This window comes from Danio rerio, chromosome 22 (assembly GCF_049306965.1).
Source record: "Danio rerio strain Tuebingen ecotype United States chromosome 22, GRCz12tu, whole genome shotgun sequence".
NCBI lineage: Eukaryota > Metazoa > Chordata > Actinopteri > Cypriniformes > Danionidae > Danio > Danio rerio.
Window position 1 is genome coordinate 2,198,558 of NC_133197.1, and position 18,334 is coordinate 2,216,891.

Below are 18,334 nucleotides of genomic sequence, written 5' to 3' on the forward strand. Positions count from 1 at the left end.
ACGATAACCTCACAAAAAGAAGGTCACTGGTTCGAGCCTCGGCTGGGTCAGTTGCCGTTTCTGTGTGTAGTTTGCATGTTCTCCCCGTGTTGGTGTGGGTTTCCTCTGAGTGCTTATATTTCCCCTACAGTCCAAAGACATGCGCTACAGGAGAATTGGGTAAGGTAAATTGTCCGTAGTGTATAAGTGTATATGGATGTTTCCCAGTTATGTGTTGCAGCTGAATGGGCATCCGCTGCGTAAAAACATATGCTGGATGAGTTGGTGGTTCATTCAACTGTAGCGACCCCAGATTAATAAAGGGACCAAGCTGAAAAGAAAATAAATGAATGATTTCACAGGCCAGTTTCACCTTACATTGAATTAAACCTTTTTCATGGCCATCTAAAAAAATTCAAACCCACCCCTCACAGTAATGAAAGATATCAATTGTTGTACAGTGTCAAAAAAAATGATGCTATATTGAAGAAGTATTCGCAGCTATAAACCCCTCTGGACTTTACCGCTGTATATTTGGGCGCGTTTTTGTTGATCCTCTGTTGCGCCCGCCTCTACGTGATGACGTCAGCGCTGACGCGTTCATTCGGCGTCGAGTCTTCAGAGCTGAGGTGAGTCGTTGACGCTTTTTCTCGTGTTTACACAACAATAAAACACACTTTACAGTTTATTAAAGCGACAATCTGCGACTAGTTTCTGCATTGAGTTCACCTCTATCTGTGTGTCTGCTGACCAAAACAGTACAGCAGGCGGAGAGGAGCTCTGAGAGGACAATATGAGCTCGAGTTTTACTTTATTGGTACATTTGTATTTGTAATATCGCAAGTATGATCCGTGAAGAGAAATAATGTGAATCTGCTGTGTCAGATATATGAAGTTTGATGCAGAAAACATTACATGAATAGTTTTTGGTGCTCTTTATCTTTTAGGTTTTTGTGATTTCTCAGTTCTGTAGATGTGCTAGTGCTAATTAATTCTGTTAATGGTATAAAAACTGAATACTTAAAACTAGATATTGATACATGTAAAATATTTTTGTCAATGAATTACAATAGTGATGAGGTCATCCTGCAAACACTGAGTGTAAAATGAGCTCATCTGCTGCATTGAGGTAAAGTTGGTTTTATATTCGCACATTCGTTCATTTAGAAGTCTCTATATTGTTTATCATGTTACTTTGAATATTCAGTCGTATTTAGCATGCAAGTATGACTTGAAAACAATATTAGCACTGTTTATTTTACTGTGAACAATATTGTACTTTGATAGTCATCGGCTGCTAATATGATTAGAGGTTGCAGATAATACTTTTATGAAAATATATTATTAAGGGGAAAGTCCGAACGTGTGAATATAAAACCAACTTTACCTCTATATCTGCTGCTCCTGAATGCCTGTTCAATGAGTGTTTATAGTTTGAGACTCCTCAATATTCAGATCTACAAATTTCCACATTAAAGAAATTGCATTGGCGTCAACTGACTTGAGCAAATAACACAATCAAATATTGTATTAATTAGATTTCTCTTTTTATTCTCCTTAAGCTCCGCCGCCATCAGTGAAAGACAAAGACAGAGTTTATTGAAGGACAGTGAGAAGATGAGTGATCCAGAACCCTGCAGAATTAAACAGGAAGAGACTGAAGAACTAATAGGTTTGTGTTTATTCATTACTCTCCAATAATAAGGCTGAACAACAGTGAGGTTGTTAATCCGACATCTGTCTTCACTGCTGTATTGATCGTAACTGGTGAAAAATGAACACTCACTGACCGCAGTGAAACTGACCAATCTCCTGGGCCCGGTTTTTCAAAAGGTTTAATGCGGATCAAATTGATCCGGATTTAGTAATCCTGTTTTTGCGATCCGTGATCACGTAATCCAGCTTACTTTTTGAGCCAGTTTTTCAAAGCAACATCGGATTGGATCAATCTGATCCGGATAGGAATTTTTCAGGATCACTAAATCTGGATTACCAGTGCTCAATCACAATGTAGATAAAGATAGGCCTGTGTAAAGAGCAACAAGTAGAATAGCCAGTGTGGGGTCAATATAACTTTATTTTTATTTGAAATGAAAACTAAGAAAATTTAATAATAAAATAATAATAATAATAATTAATAAAAACAAGAAAAACCCCACCCCATCCTCTTCCAGCAGTCCGCTCATCTGAGACCTACAACACTGTACATTGAGGATATTTATAATAAGTTTCAAATTTAAATGTAAATAAAAAAAAAAAGACTTAGTCAAAAACTCTACAATGATTTCAGACTTCCTCATCTGATGTGGAGAGAGCAGCTTGTCTGAGTGTATTCTTTAGGAGGCGGATCTCAAGTGTGACCTTGGTTTGCAGCAGTTTGGTCAGAGTCAGTTGTTCTCTGTCAGATGAAGCTGTGCTTCTGCCCTTTCAGTCTCTTTTTGCAATTGTTGAAAGAGAAATCTAAAGTCATTGCCATTCTTTGCATTTTTATTTTTATTTTTGGTTATTCTGTTATCATTGCATGCATCACTAATAAATATTCCAAAAATAAAAATATTTTCCATTGTGATAAATATATATATATATATATATATATATATATATATATATATATATATATATATATATATATATATTAATTAGTGACAGAAATTTTTTTTATTGTTTTTGGTAAATTTGACAGCTGTTTGGGGGATTATTTTATGAGGCCAAACTCTTTCTTCTTTGCTGTAGGCCTATACTGAAAGGCTGAATACGTTAAAGCCTATAATCACTATAGCCTAACGGATGAATAAATAAAATTAAAACCTTATGAATAAATAGTATTTCTCGTAAGATACTGCATGATCCAAAAATAGTTTTATTTAATATATTTTTTTTAAGTTTTCATTACATTTTAGGCATGAAATCCACACTAAATCCACCTTTCTGATGGGATCAGTTTAATCCAGGTTTTTTGGATCAAAGTGATCCAAATCCTACAAAAAAGGTCTGAAAAACCCAAACTAAAGGTTTGATCCGGATCAAAACCAAGATTGGATTACGTGATCTAATCCGATTAGGTAATCCGTTTTTTCTTTTGAAAAACCCATTTTCAAGATTTGATCCAATCCCTTATCCAAAATCCTAGTGGGTTACTTTTGAAAAACCGAGCGCTGCTGAACTCACGTGTGTATCAGTGCGGCAGAAATCCATTTGTACGGAACATTTTTTACCCGAGAGCTTTTCTCATCTGGTAATGGTGGAATCCGGATTTGCTGCTCGTCTCCTTTAAAAAAAGACGCAGCTCCAGTAGGTGTTGATTGTCCTGTCTGTACTTATACGACTGTCAACAGCTCAAAAATGTGTTTTGTGACCCTTTAACTGCAGTGTTTGGGTTCTTTTTTTGCCATAAAAGTCAAGATATTAATTTAATCCATTCGCTAAATTGATGATTTGATATTTCTACTGGAAGTGTTTGAAATAGATATAATAATTGACCTTGGGTTTCTTGAAAGGCGCTTTAAATAAAATGTGTTATTATTATTATTAATATTAGTGTGGGTTGTCTGGAAGGGGGAAATATTTACGCCTAGGCTCAGTTCAAGGCAAAGGTGCCTAGTGTGAGTACAGCCTTAAATGTATCATACAGGGTGCAAATTTATTTAACCAATTACACATTTCAGCCAATCAGACAAATTCTCTAAAAACTAGCCCAGAGCAGCATGTGTTGTTAAAAACTAGCTTCTTAAAATGTAATGTATTTAATTCATTTCAGATGTGATTGTGAAGGAGGAGAGTGAAGAACTGAGTGACGATGAGGAGAAACATCATGTCAAAAGTGAAACTGAAACTTTTTTATTAAAAACAACAACAGCTGAAAATGATTTCACCTGCACTCAGTGTGGAAAGAGTTTAAGCTGCAAATACACTCTCAACCTTCACATGAGGATCCACACCGGAGAGAAACCTCACAGATGTGATCAGTGCAACAAAACGTTTTTGAGGCCTTCAGAGCTGACGAAGCATCTTCGAGTTCATACAAAAGAAAAGCCGTATTCATGTTCTGAGTGTGGGAAGAGCTTTACACAGCAGTCAGGTCTGAAACTACATGAGAAGATCCACACTGGTGTGAAAGAGTTTGTGTGCTTTGCGTGTAAGAAGACGTTTATTAGAGCTCCAGAATTGAAACAGCACCAGAGGATTCACACCGGAGAGAAACCCTACGTGTGTTCACACTGCAACAAGACATTCAGTCGGATACAACCATTGAAAGCACACCAGATGATTCACACAGGAGAGAAACCGTACACATGTACTCACTGTGGGAAGAGCTTCAGACACTCAACATCTCTTAATCGACACAATCTGATCCACACTGGAGAGAAAACACACCAATGTGAGCAATGCAGCAAGACATTCTTAAGACCTTTAGACTTGAAGATCCATCTTAGAGTTCATACAAAGGAGAAGAACTATTTGTGTACTTTGTGCGGAAAGAGTTTTACAACGCAGTCAACTTTAAGACTACATCAGAAGATCCACGCTGGTCTGAGAGAGTTCGTGTGCTTTGACTGCAAGAAGACTTTTATCACGTTAGGAGACTTAAAACAGCATCAGAGGATTCACACTGGAGAGAGACCCTTTGTGTGTTCACACTGCGGCAAAACATTCAGATATTCAGGACATCTGAAAGCACATGAGAGGACTCACACTGGAGAGAAACCGTTCACATGTACTCAGTGTTGGAAGGGTTTCACGCGATCAACACACCTTAATAAGCACATGAGGATTCACAGCTAATCACATCCTAGGGTGCTGTACCTGGTTGTTAGGGTGTGGCTAGAATGTTATGAGGTCATCATTGATTGGCTGCTGGACATTGAGCTCTATTTTAATAATGTAGGCGGCGAATTCTAAAGCGCATAGCGCAAAAGCATTAAGGCCGTGTCCGAATCCACTTTTGGTATTTTAAGGACAGAAAAATACGCTCTGCACCGTGGCGCATGGTCTAACAGGGTTGAGCTTATTCTCTCAAAGAGTTCTGGGTGTGTTTTAAGCATAACATGCATTAAACCAGTCAGAATATCATCCCATTCTCTTTGAGAGTCAGTTGCAACGCTCGATGGTGCATTTGCTATTTATTTGGCGACTTAGTAAAACTGAACGCTTCACTAGAGAAAAAAATGTTAAACAGAAAATCTGCAGCGCGAGGATAAAGAACGAGCCTCCATTCAGCCTCTTTCACTTCTTTACTTTGGAGTAAGGAAACGGTGGAAACTCACTCCATTAAAGACATCCATTATCAAACAAATTTAATTTTGTTTAAGCGCAAAGATTTGCTTCAAAACTATTTCTAAATTCAATTCTAATTTCCAGCAAACAGATAAATGAACAATAATAAGGAAGTGTGGTCAAAAACTGAGTTCTATCCAAACACACGTCCTGTTCTTATGCCCATATGGTCATGCAGACGTCTCTTAAACCTGACAGGTGGACAAATCTAAACTTGTTTTTGTTAAAACAAATATAAGTCTGCATATAATAAACACTACACCTGATACTAACATTATACAAAAGCAAATTGTGTCGAATAAACTGACTACAACAGAGCCGCATTCCAAAGCCCCCCGAGGTGGAGAAGTCATGGAAGTAGTAGTTATTACATTTATGTAGAAACATTTTAATCCTTAAATTGTTTTCATATGTAAAGATATTTGTGTATTTCTGTGTGTAATAAGCAATGTGTTCCTGTGTTTCGGACCACATAGGTGCATAACTAACACTATCTTTAAATTACAAAAACTCTAAGCTATTGATTTTAGAGCAGCTTTCAATGGCACTGTCTATTTCAGTTGCCTCAAAATAGCAATGCACCAACAATCTACTTGTAAGGTAGACTAGTGTGGGTGCTGGTGGAAATTGAGCAGACATAAGTCGTCCTGTCAGAGACGAAGAACACTTTAATAAACAGATACTGGTTGAGAGTTTACAGTCCTTGGATTTGGAAGTACAGCAGAGTAGCACAATGCCTTGAAGTGTAGCTTAATATGAGTGGTTCTAAATGAACAGAAATAACAAATATCTATTAGTGCTGAACAGAAACAATAATATAATGACAATATGCTACACATAAATATTTCTTAGTCAGATATTATAATATAAGGCAGCATAATAACAACATACTGATATATTCAGACATGTATGACATTGAATAACACTTGTGAATTGGCATTATATACACTAACATGTAAACTTGAGAGAATCAGTCATTATGGTTTAACTCTCACCATAAATATCACTTATAACATAAAGTAACAATATGTAAATACTCAAAGTGACAAACAGTTAACAATATTATACCCAAATATTCCCTTTTACTTATCTCACATAAGTATTCATTAGCGAGCCGATGGATGATGCAATACTCGACGCCCGTGACACACTTATATGATTATAACCAGTAATCAGTGATTATACTGAACGTAGGCATAGACAGCTAAACATTGTGCTATATAAATGATAAATAACACTTCAAATAACACTTTAAATGGGCACTCACTTGTATTTGAACGCACTCGGCAATAACAACGTGATGCTAGCGAAGTCTGTCCGTGCTCTGAACTGTTTCCTCTTTAACTATTAAAGGGATAATTTAAAGGGGAAGGTGCGTCATGAGTGTAATACTTAGTAAAGTCACAAGAGGGCGCTATTGTTCCATGTATACACATCACAGCCTTTTCTACAGTACTTTAGCGCACTTTTTTTCACACAAAAAATGTGAAAATTAGAGCTGCATTGGTCTGAAAATAGCAAAAAATTGTGTCTGATGCACCGGGTGTATGATAGGACCCACTGAGTTAAATAAGTCCAGCCAAAGTCCACTAAAATGTTTTTATCCAGCTTTAAAATCTCAGGCGCTGTTCTCAAAATGTCCAGTTGGTGGGCGCTTGAGACATTTTGGTGGCTCGCTGATTTTTCTATCTGAGACTATTTGGTCACTATGATTTGCAAACCATGGCAGTAGCACAAATTCCTGTCAGTTTAACACACAGGGCTCCTGGAGAGCCGCAGCTCTGCATAGTTTAGTACCAACCCTGATTAAACACACCTGATCAAACTGATTGAGTTCTTTAGGCTTGTTTAAAATCTACAGATAAGTATGTTGGAGTTGGGTTGGAACTTAACCCTCCAGACAATAGCCCCTTTCACACAGTGATACCGGTAAATATCTGGAAAATTTCCGGAAAGACTTTACCGGTATTTTCAAAAAAGCGCTGTTCACACAGGCGAGGACGTTACGGAAATTTTCCGGAAAAGAGCATTCACACATCCATTCCAAAATACCGGTAAATTCTGACATCATTCACCACAAATGAGCTTTAAACGGCTGCGCTTGTATTTGTAAACATTTTACTAAATTACAAACTCTGTGGATGATCAGTATTGTGAATATGTGCATGTGCAGGCGCTCACAGTCGTTTCACAGGCACATGCAAAGCTTGAAGGTAAACAAACAACGGCTTATCATAAGCATCTCATCGATAATTATTTACACAGTTGGCATTAAGAAGAACATATAAACGTGATCTGACTATCTTCTAGCAGCTAAATGTGTCTGGAAAAATATTCAAAGGCTTTTATTCTCACAAACCGCGCGGACGTGAATGCGTCAGACTGTTGTGATTGGCTAAAGCAGACGTCTCACGTCAGCACGTTCTAGACGTGCACACGCTTATTACGGCAATCTTGCTTCTGCATTTACACAGCGCAGCATTCCGGCAAATTGCCGGTAATGTTACAACTTCTCTTTCCGGAAAATAGCCAGAACGAATTTACCGGTATTTTCAAAAAGGACCTGTTCACGCATGCAACCTGGCAATTTTCCGGAAAGGTCTGTATGTGTGAAAGGGGCTAATGAGTTTGATCCTCCTGGTTTAACCAATCTTGAGTGTTTATGAATATTTTGTAATCTTCTTTTTCATCTTAAGATATGGTTTGGGGAAAGGGGATAGCATGAGAGATGTGGTGTCTTATATTTAATGTTTTGTTATTTATTTATTTATTTATTTATATTTTTTGTATTGAATGGCAGAGTATGGCAGTTCAGTTCGATATCTCTTTTTGAAAAATATTTTTGAATAAAAAATGTGGTCACCAATAATATCAACATCTACTTTGTTTTTCAGTCAGTGGTCGGTGTGTTTGTCCCGCCCCTCCACCATTGACTTCACGCATTACTAAGTCACGTCTGTGTGGATTATGTTAAGACATGTTGTCATTTCAAGTCAATCAACTCAGCCTCTTAACATGTATTCGGATGTAAAAGCGCTACCTTAACGCACCGATTTTAGTTTAAACATGAACAATTGTAAGCAGCTATTATAGTAAAAAGTTAAAGTTTCTGCCCCCATTAAGTTGGTATCAGACCTTGTTGAATTCCAGATGGGGGCAAAAGAAAAATAGAACAAATATATTTGTTTATATTAGACACACATCTGATGTTTGTGTTTGCACCAGCTCCAAACCCACAATTTCATGCATTGGGTTAATTTAGGCTGTCCAGCCTCTGAGTTCATTGGTTTACTACCACTGTATCTGTTTAGCTGAGGGAACATAACCAACCCCGTGCTGTCAGACACAGCGATATTCCAAGATGGTGGTGCCCTTGTGCTAAAAGCTATTGTTTTAGAAAATGTAATGTATTTTCATTAAAGTAGAACATAATTTACAAAATAACGTAAGCTTGACTGACGGCTTCACTTCCACTTTAGTGCCATAAAAAACTGGCCACTCATAAACTGCATAATACGGTAGAGGCAGGTTTATGCACAATTTCAAAATAAAAGCACTTGCGCCCCATTCAAACGGGGCTTCAGCTTCAACGCTTGACTGAAGGCGTGTCTGAAGTTGGGGCTGAAGCGATCGTCATAGAACCGTCAGCCAATGAAATTCAGTCAGCAATAGGCCACTGTCTAGCTGGTGTATTTGCATACAGCGATCTGATTGGCTGACGCTTCTGTCGGTGCTTGAAAAGTTGAGCTAGTCCCAACTTCTGCAGCGAGCAACGCCTCTGAAATGGCGCTGACGGATCCACAATGCAGTTCGGCAACACCCGACAACACCCATTCAAAGTGAATGGGAAGCATTGACGCTGACGCCCTGTGTGAATGGGGCGTTAGAATCTTTTTTTTTAACAGGTCTGGAAGAAATTCATAGTTGATCCATAAACTTCAGACACCACCTTATCCAATTCAAAATTCTACTTAGATTGCACTACTCAAAAACAGGTATTGTTTTTGTTTACACACTGTGATCTATTTTATTTGAATTTATGTATATATTTTGTTCTCTTTTTCTTTTTCCTTCTGTAAATGTAACTAAGTTTTTTTTCTGACAATTCAGATAATGGTTAAAATATAAACTCTGTATAGTGTGAGTAGACATTTAATCACTTGTACTCAATAATTATAGAAGGACAAATTTTGTTTTTAATTAGTTTTTTTTTTGCATAAGTAAAATGTAGAGGATCTTTTTAAATATTTACAAACATTCTGTAATGGTACATATTCTCCCAATTAAAACAATAATTAAAAAAATCTTATAAACAGCACTGATTGCCCTGTATAATATACAAATCTATATTTATAAAAAATTGATTTCACAGATCGTATTAATTTCAGTGTATTTTGGCGCGTTTTTGTTGATTTGCCGTTGTTCCCGTCTCGCCGTGATGACGTCAGCACTGACGCGTTCATTCAGCGTCGAGTCTTCAGAGCTGAGGTGAGTCGTTGACGCTTTTTCTCGTGTTTACACAACAATAAAACACACTTTACAGTTTATTAAAGCGACAATCTGCGACTAGTTTCTGCATTGAGTTCACCTCTATCTGTGTGTCTGCTGACCAAAACAATACAGCAGGCAGAGAGGAGCTATGAGAGGAAGATATGAGTGAATGTGTTGGTGTTTCACTTTGTTTGCTAATTATGATCTGTTAATTGAAATATCGTGAATCTGCTGTGCCAGATATATAAAGTTTGATGCAGAAAACATTAAAATAATAGTTTGTGGTGCGCTTTATTTTTTAGGTTTTGAGGTTTTTGTGATTTCTCAGTTCTGTAGATGTGCTAGTGCTAACAAGCTAATTACTTTATTATTTTAAATACTATAGATATTGATATGTGTAAAAATATTTGTGTTAATTAGTCAATTACAATAGCGATGAGTTAAAATTGAGTGTGAGTGAGTTTAATAAGTGTAAAATGAGCTGATCTGCTGCTGCTCCTGTTTAATGAGTGTTTCTAGTTTGAGGCTCATCAGTATTCAGATCTACTTATTCCCACATTAAGTTAATTTCATTGGTGTCAACTTTTTTTTAACATAAAACATTTTTATTTTGTATAAAAGTACAATTTGCTTGTGTAATCAGACAAATTATAAACATATCACTGTACATATTTTCATAATATTCACCATTTTGAGGGACGTAAACAAAAGCAATGGTCCCAGCGTGTTTCCTGCTTTACATTTTTAGTTTTTATAGCTTCTGAGAATCCAAAAAGAGCCACATATTGATAAATGATGTTATGATAGCTGTTTTAAAGTTAGGTCATGATTGAATTGCCTCTTGTTACAGTTATGAAATAGTTTGATAACAAGCAGGAAACGTTCATGTGCCAATGACATGGCCACATTGAAATGGTCTATAGATATGATTAAAACTTTAAAGTTTAATTTTTAGATAAGGTGTAGATGTGCAGTATTGCTTGCTGATGGAGAAAATAATAAATTCTTTTAGTGTTACATTTGACAATTTCACTTCTTTAATTATTTTTTAATGTTTATTGGTTTTAATAAACGTACAAACAAAAAGGATAAAGGCTGATATCAGTAGACACAAGTATAACAGCAAAGGTCATTTGTTTTACGCAGCTCATGCCTTTCCAGCTGCAACCCATGTTTATTGTTGGTGTCAACTCTTGAGCAAATTACACACCATCATAATGTGTTTATTTCCTCAAACAGTGTAAATGAATCAGATTTCTCTGTTTGTTCTCCTGAAGCTCTGCCGCCATCAGTGAAAGACCAAGACAGAGTTTATTGAAGGACAGTGAGAAGATGAGTGATCCAGAACCCTGCAGAATTAAACAGGAAGAGACTGAAGAACTAATAGGTTTGTGTTTATTCAATTCTCTTCAATAATGAGGCTGAACAACAGTGAAGTTGTTAATCTGACATCTGTCTTCACTGCTGCTGTATTGATCATAACTGGAGAAAAATGAACACTCACTGACCGCAGTAAAACTGACCAATCTCCAGGGGTCCGTTCTTCGTACGTGGATTACTCAGTTAGCTGGATTTGGATATTGACGATTTGACACGATCCAGGATCGTTTCGTTCTTTAAAGCTGATCCGATAATTGTTGTCATGGCAACAGTTCTGCTAGGTCAAACCTGATTGGGAGCAGGTTCAATTCATATAAACAGGATTAGATCGGCTCAGTTCAAGCAAAGATAATACAGAACGTATGTTCCGAATTCTGATATTTTCTTACAGTAGTAGTTATATACACTTGGGAAAATGGTACATATTTTTTAACTATATATATAAAGTTATAGTCATTAATAAAATAAATAAAGTTATACATATTAATAAAACGTAGGCTATACAATCTGCACTCTCGAAATGAAAGTACAAAGACTGCCACCTGGTGCAAAGAGAAAACTTATTGATATTAACTTTTTAGATCGCTTTAGTACAAATTGTGTATAATAGAAAAGCACAATATGTGACTTTTTTTAAAGCAATAATACATGTCAGCAGTCATGAACATGTTTTGATAGTTAATAGTGATTTGAAGCTTCACAAAAGTTGCAGACGCCTTTACCAATATGAAAATGCTTTTGTAAACAACCTGTTATTCTTTACACCGATTAAAAAACGGCTACAATAATAAAGAAAATCTTTTCTAAATGTAGAACTTAATATTAATTGCATTGAAATACATGATGAATACTCTTGTCTTGACAAATGAAAGTGTAAAGCCTGCAGCTCACAACAAATGTGGAAAGTTCTTGCGTGTCATATTTAACAAGCCGTTTACTGCTAATTTGATGTAATTTTGCTCACATGGATAATTGAATATTAATCAGATGATGTCATTACGCTGCTGTGCCGTCAGCCAATCACTGCATTGCTGATCATGATTTCGAGGATCGATTGATCTGTCCTTCACAACACACGCAGCGATCTCAGATCAGTTCATCCAGACATTCTAATATAATTCGCGAACTTGTTTGAAGAACCAAATTAGCGAGAGATCAGTTATCAAGATTAACAGATCCAGGATCTGCCAAATAATCTTAGATCATTTAAGCGAGGTACGAAGAACGGAACCCTGGTCTGAAGTCCAGCACAGAGCATGTTAGTTGTGCGCTTCGCTTACAGACTGCTTAATACACACAGGATGTAGAGCAATACACAAATATCTTTACAAATAAAAAAGAAAGGATTAAAATATTACAAAAATATTATTTTCTAGCCTACATCAATATAAAAACCACAGGCTCCATGCTTTTTTCATCTCGGGAGGCTTTTTCAGTTTATTCATGACAATTTGCTTTTGTATAATGTTATTATTATTAGCAGTATTATTTATTATATGCATATGTATATTTGTTTTATTAAAAACAAGATTAGATTTGTCCTCCTGTCAGGTTTCAGACCATATGGGGCACAGCATGTGTGTTTGTATGTAACTCAGATGTTTGAGCACACTTCGTTATTATTGTTCATTTATTAGTTTGCTGGACATTAGAACTGAATTTAGAAATAGTTTTGACACAGATCTTTGTGCTTAACAAATGAAATTAATTATTTATAGGCTAATGGATATCTGTGTGTAAGGCACGTTTCCTTATCCACGAGAGTGAAAGTGAAAGTTAAGCATGAGGAGGCTCGTCTCTCATTCTCGCGCTGCAGATGCTCTGTTTAACTGTTTTCTCGCTGGTGAAGCGCTCAGTTTTTCCACTTACAAAGTCGCCATGTAAATAGCAAATGCATCATGGAGCGACACAACTGGCTCTTAAAGGGAATGGAAGATGAAACTCTGATTGGTTTATTCTCAAAACACACCTATAACTAATTAAGAGAATAAGCTCAACCCTGTTAAGCCTGATTTATACTTCTGCGTCAAGTGACCGGCGTAACCCACGGCGCATACAACGCGCGCAGCTGTGCATTTATACTTCTGCGCGCTGTCTCTGTCGTTCTGCATTAACACTTCCGAAACGCTAGTTGGCAGTGAGGTGTAAATGTTCCTATGTGTCGAGTTTCTTCGCTTCTGTTTTGCGTTTCCTGAACACTTCCGGGATGTACAAGTGGCTCAAACTCGCTCATTTTAAGGCAGGAACCGGCAGATGTGCAACAACTTTAACTATGAGGTAAACACAAAACAAAACTTTCCATCCTGAGCTGCTTCACGGTACTCCACACTTATAAATAATCGCTCGATCAGGCTCTTGCCATTCGTGTGGCTCTCGGTCCCGCCCCGACTCATCAGCGCTTCCAAGCCAATCAATCACAGAGCTAGCGCTACGCGTTGTTGCGACATGTAGTTACAATTTTTGAGAGGTGCACGTCAGTGACGCCGACGGCCAAGGCGAAGAGCTATGCGTCAGCGCCGTAGCATACGCCGGCATTTGACGCAGAAGTATAAATCAGCCTTTAGACCATGCACCACGGCGCAAAGCAGATTTTTCCGTCCTTATATTAGCAAAAGTGGATTCTGACACGCCCTTATTGCGTTTGCGCCCTGCGTTTTGGACTTTGCGCATGGATCATCAAAATAGAGCCCATAATGTATATATTTTTTTGTTGGTCAGTTATCTAAAGAAACAAAAGGAACATACATTAGGTGAAGTGAGGTGCAAATACTTGTTTCAATAATAAGGGAATTATGAATTGAATTCAAGTGGGCCTATTATAACATTTAAAATAAAGTAATTCTGCCAATTTTCTTTATTTCGTAGATTTGAGTTATGAATTACAGTATCGCAATACTACTTGGTATCATGATGCTTCAGTTGGTATAGTATCGTAACATGAATTACTGGTATCGTGACAACCCTATCGTGACTCACGTGCGATTCCAAACTGTGGGTTGTGATCTGTACAGATCATGGATCAACCTAGAGCTGCACGATTCTGGCTAAAATAAGAATCACGTTTTTTTTGCTTAAAATAAAGATCACGATTTTCTCACGATTCTGTAGATGTAAAATAAAGGTATGGTAAAAACAAACATATGGCACAACCTCGATAATAATATTATGTGTAGGTCTACTGGTTTCTAAAAATGATTCTATTCTACTTATAATAATTCTGATGTTGAATTATTATGTTTGAGATATATGCTTGCAATCTGTCATATTAGACAATTTTATTCACTGGTAACATCACACATTTGCCATTATCAGATTATACTCAACAATATATAGGCTAGAGTAGTTATACTGACACTGTAAACGTTTAGTTTCATGCACAACTGTGTGTTCGCTATGAAAGAAAAACATATCAAATGCTTGAAGCAATCATAACTCTAAAATGCGATATGATCATTTAAATGAAGTGCACACTTTCGGTTTCATTTTGACTGCTAAGCTTGTTCATACTTCGCGCACGGCTCCCAAACGATCACTCTGTGCCACTAACTGAATATTATTTACAACTGTATTACCTGTTACTTGCAACATATGCAGGTTCTGTTCACTAACGTAGACACGCGCGCATCTATGATTAAGTAGAGCGCGAGCGCACTCTGTGATAACAGCTCAAGGTCATCAGCTCACGTTACATGTGATTTCCCGGCCACGAAAACATCATTATATGTAGACAAAAATGACATTTTTAGGTGAATTATACCTTATAAATACAGTATCTGACTCATTCAACATCATTTGGAGGTGTCACTGTCACTGAGCAACGTATGTGAAACACTGAAAAGACTCGACCGGCCGCCTTTTCTTCTCTCCTGAACTTGAAAATATGATTTGCAGAATCGTAGAAATGCTGGATTAAGATCGTCTAAGGGGTGAAATCGAGATCGACATCTTTTAACGATTAATTGCAGCTCTAGATGAGGGTTTTTCAAAGTCTAAGACAGTGGGCCTCCCTTTTGACACAACTTATCCATTGGCGCCCCCCTCCTCCCAAACACGCACACACACACACACACACACACACATACATACATATACATATACATATATATACACACACACACAGTATAAATATAAAGACAGACAGATGTCAGACTGTTAACTCACTTTTATCATCATTTGCATGAAAGTGCAATAATTTACAGAGTAACAAGTATTTTAATATAACGTTTTTAAAACGAGGATGATGGTTCAATATGAATAGAACAGATCCAAGAACTGTCCACCCCAGTCAAAACAGTCGAAGTTTAGCGGGTCTCATGCTGTCATTAGCCAAAATATCTTGACAAACCACACATAAAGGTCGTGGTTCATCAGCTGGTCCTGTCCACGTAAATCCTAAACTCAAATACTGATCATCATATCGTCGTCTTTTGGGTTTAAGCCCTGAACTTGAAGGCTTTGAATCGGGGGGGTCTCAGAAACCGATCCATTGTACTAGCAGGCATATACCTGTATTGGCGGGCTTGCCAAACAGAAGCGAATTCACAGCTATGGCCTTCTGGGTAATAAAGGTTTTCTTATTTTTGACGTATTATTTTTTTTAGCTTTGTTTAATTAAAACGTTTAAATATAATAAAAAATACATATATTAATTAAACTTAATAATTATATTTTTATTCTATAATATTTTTTCCCGCGCCTCCCCTGACATGCTCTGGCGCCCCCCAGGGGAGGCGCGCCTCACACTTTGAAAACCCCGGCTCTAGATCAACCATGATCCGTTACACCCCTAGTAGTGTGAGACCACTAGGGAAATGTGCTGGACCAACTTATGCGACAATCATTGATATGAAGGAGAGTGATAGAGTTTAAATATATTTTTGCAGCCTTACTGATGAAGAATTTCTAAAAAAAAAAAAAAAAACTAAAATAAACTATATTAAATTTTACATTGCTACACACTTTTTAATATATGCTGTATTAAAATGTGACTTGTTCATTTTTTTTATAGATGTAATAGTGAAGGAGGAGAGTGAAGAACTGAGTGAAGATGAGGAGAAACATCATGTCAAGAGTGAAGAGGAAACTCAATCAGAGACTGAAGATAGTTTTTCAATGGAAACAACAGCCGTAAACGGTTTCATCTGCACCCAGTGTGGAAAGACTTTCAAGCACCAATGCAGACTCAAGCTTCATATGAGGATTCACACTGGAGAGAAACCACACAAGTGTTCCCACTGCGACAAGAGTTTCAATGATTCAGGAAACCTGCAAAGACACATGCTGCTCCACACTGGAGAGAAAACACACAAATGCGATCAATGCGGCAAAACGTTTCTAAGGCCTGCAGGTCTGAAGAACCATCTTAGACTTCACACAAACGAGAAGCCTTATTCATGTTCTGAGTGCGGGAACAGTTTTAGTAATTGCTCAAATTTAATAGCACATCAGAAGATCCACACCGGTGTGAAAGAGCATGTGTGCCTTGAGTGTGGGAAGAGTTTCATCAGAGCTGGAGGATTGAAAAATCACCAGAGGATTCACACCGGAGAGAAACCGTACGAGTGTTCACACTGCGACAAGAGCTTCCGTCAGATACAAATACTGAAAGTACATGAGAGGATTCACACTGGAGAGAAACCGTACATGTGTACTAAGTGTGGGAAGAGCTTCAGACATACACCAAACCTTCAACGACACCTGCTGATTCATAAAACCACAAACCACACATGTGATCAATGCTGAATTTCTGGCCTTTAAAACTGAAGGATCATCCTAGAGTTCATACAAACAAGACGCCTTTTTTCATGTACTGAGTGTGGAAAGAGTTTTACACAACAGTCAAGTTCAAGACAACATAAGAAGATACATGAGTGTGAGAGATGTCGTGTGCTTTGATTGTGAGAAGACTTTTATTACAGCTGGAGGTTTGAGAAAACACAAGAAGATGCACACTAGAGAGAAACCTTATCAGACCCCCTAGTTTTTCACAATTGTTTTGCGATAAAAAAATGACAGATTTTCTGGCAATTCCCAGAAATTTGTGGACAATTTTGCGATGTAAAAAAAAAAAAAAAAAAAAAAAAAAAAAAAAAATATATATATATATATATATATATATATATATATATATATATATATATATATATATATATATACAATCATTTATTTTATTTTCAGCTTAGTCCCACCGCAGAATGAACTGCCAACTTGTCCAGCTAATTTTTTAAACGGCGGATGACCTTCCAGCTGCAACCTTGCACTGGGAAACATCCATTCACACTCATACACTACAGACAGTTTTAGCTTACCCAATTCACCTGTACCGCTTGTCATTGGACTTGTGGGGGAAACCAGAGCTTCCGAAGGCAACCCACGCAAACACGGGGAGAACATAGCAAACTCTCCACAGAATTGCCTACTGACCCAGCCGAGGCTCAAACCAGTGACCTTCTTGCTGTGTGGTGACAGCACTACCTACTGCCTCACTGCGTCGCCATATATATATATATATATATATATATATATATATATATATATATATATATATATATATATATATATATATATTAGGGCTGTCAAATTATTTTAAAAAATTACGTAATTAATCAAAAATTTTTTGTAATTAATCATGATTAGTCACAAAACGCCATATTTATTACAGAAATAAAAACATAGGCATGTAAGTGCCATTTAAATTTCAAAACAATCCATGCCAATAACAAACAAAACTGATTTCCATGTTGGATTCTAAGTGAATTACAAACACACACACAGACACGCAGTACAGCGCATGCTGTGATCGAGGGAACACTTCAGATTTATCAACACGCACGATCGCGTTCATCAAATTTGCTTAAACTGAGCATTCTAAAGTACGGCTGTCTTTTACATTAAGGATTCTAACACACCAACATGAAGCAGACGCTTTACAAGAGTTGCGTGTAGGGGGGAAACACGCCAAACTTATGAAATGTGAAGGCTCATGGAAGCAGCTTAAAGGTAGAGAGGTCATCTGCCGCTTTTATTGGTGTCCATGTGAATGTACTCAGTGCTCCGCTTTTATGATTGGGATAATACTGATTAAGAGTCGACCATGTAAGCAGTGATTTTTGATTACCTTAAAGGATCACGCGAGTCCTGAAATGCGGAGGTTTTTCTTTCCGTTCGCCATGCGGTATCAACATCCATTAAAACATCCGGAATGAAAATA

The 18,334-nt window shown here is 37.2% G+C and overlaps 1 protein-coding gene across 4 annotated transcripts; it reads left to right on the forward strand.

The window, feature by feature from the left end:
* Positions 1 to 538: 538 nt before the first annotated feature.
* Positions 539 to 17,217, forward strand: LOC566710 (uncharacterized). 4 transcript variants are annotated; one of them, XM_068216546.2, is made up of 4 exons: positions 539 to 608; positions 1,542 to 1,651; positions 3,737 to 4,735; positions 16,307 to 17,206. In XM_068216546.2, exons 1-4 carry the CDS (start codon positions 559 to 561, stop codon positions 16,864 to 16,866), a joined length of 1,719 nt encoding a protein of 572 aa, XP_068072647.2. In that variant the 5' UTR covers positions 539 to 558; the 3' UTR covers positions 16,867 to 17,206. The 4 variants fall into 4 exon arrangements, with proteins under 4 accessions (XP_068072647.2, XP_068072646.1, XP_073793007.1 ...); XM_073936906.1 differs by lacking the exons at positions 539 to 608; positions 1,542 to 1,651; positions 3,737 to 4,735 and adding exons at positions 9,689 to 9,741; positions 11,022 to 11,131 and having other exon boundaries at positions 16,133 to 16,873; positions 16,939 to 17,183; XM_068216545.2 differs by lacking the exon at positions 16,307 to 17,206 and having other exon boundaries at positions 539 to 796; positions 3,737 to 8,122.
* The last annotated feature ends 1,117 nt before the right edge of the window (positions 17,218 to 18,334 follow it).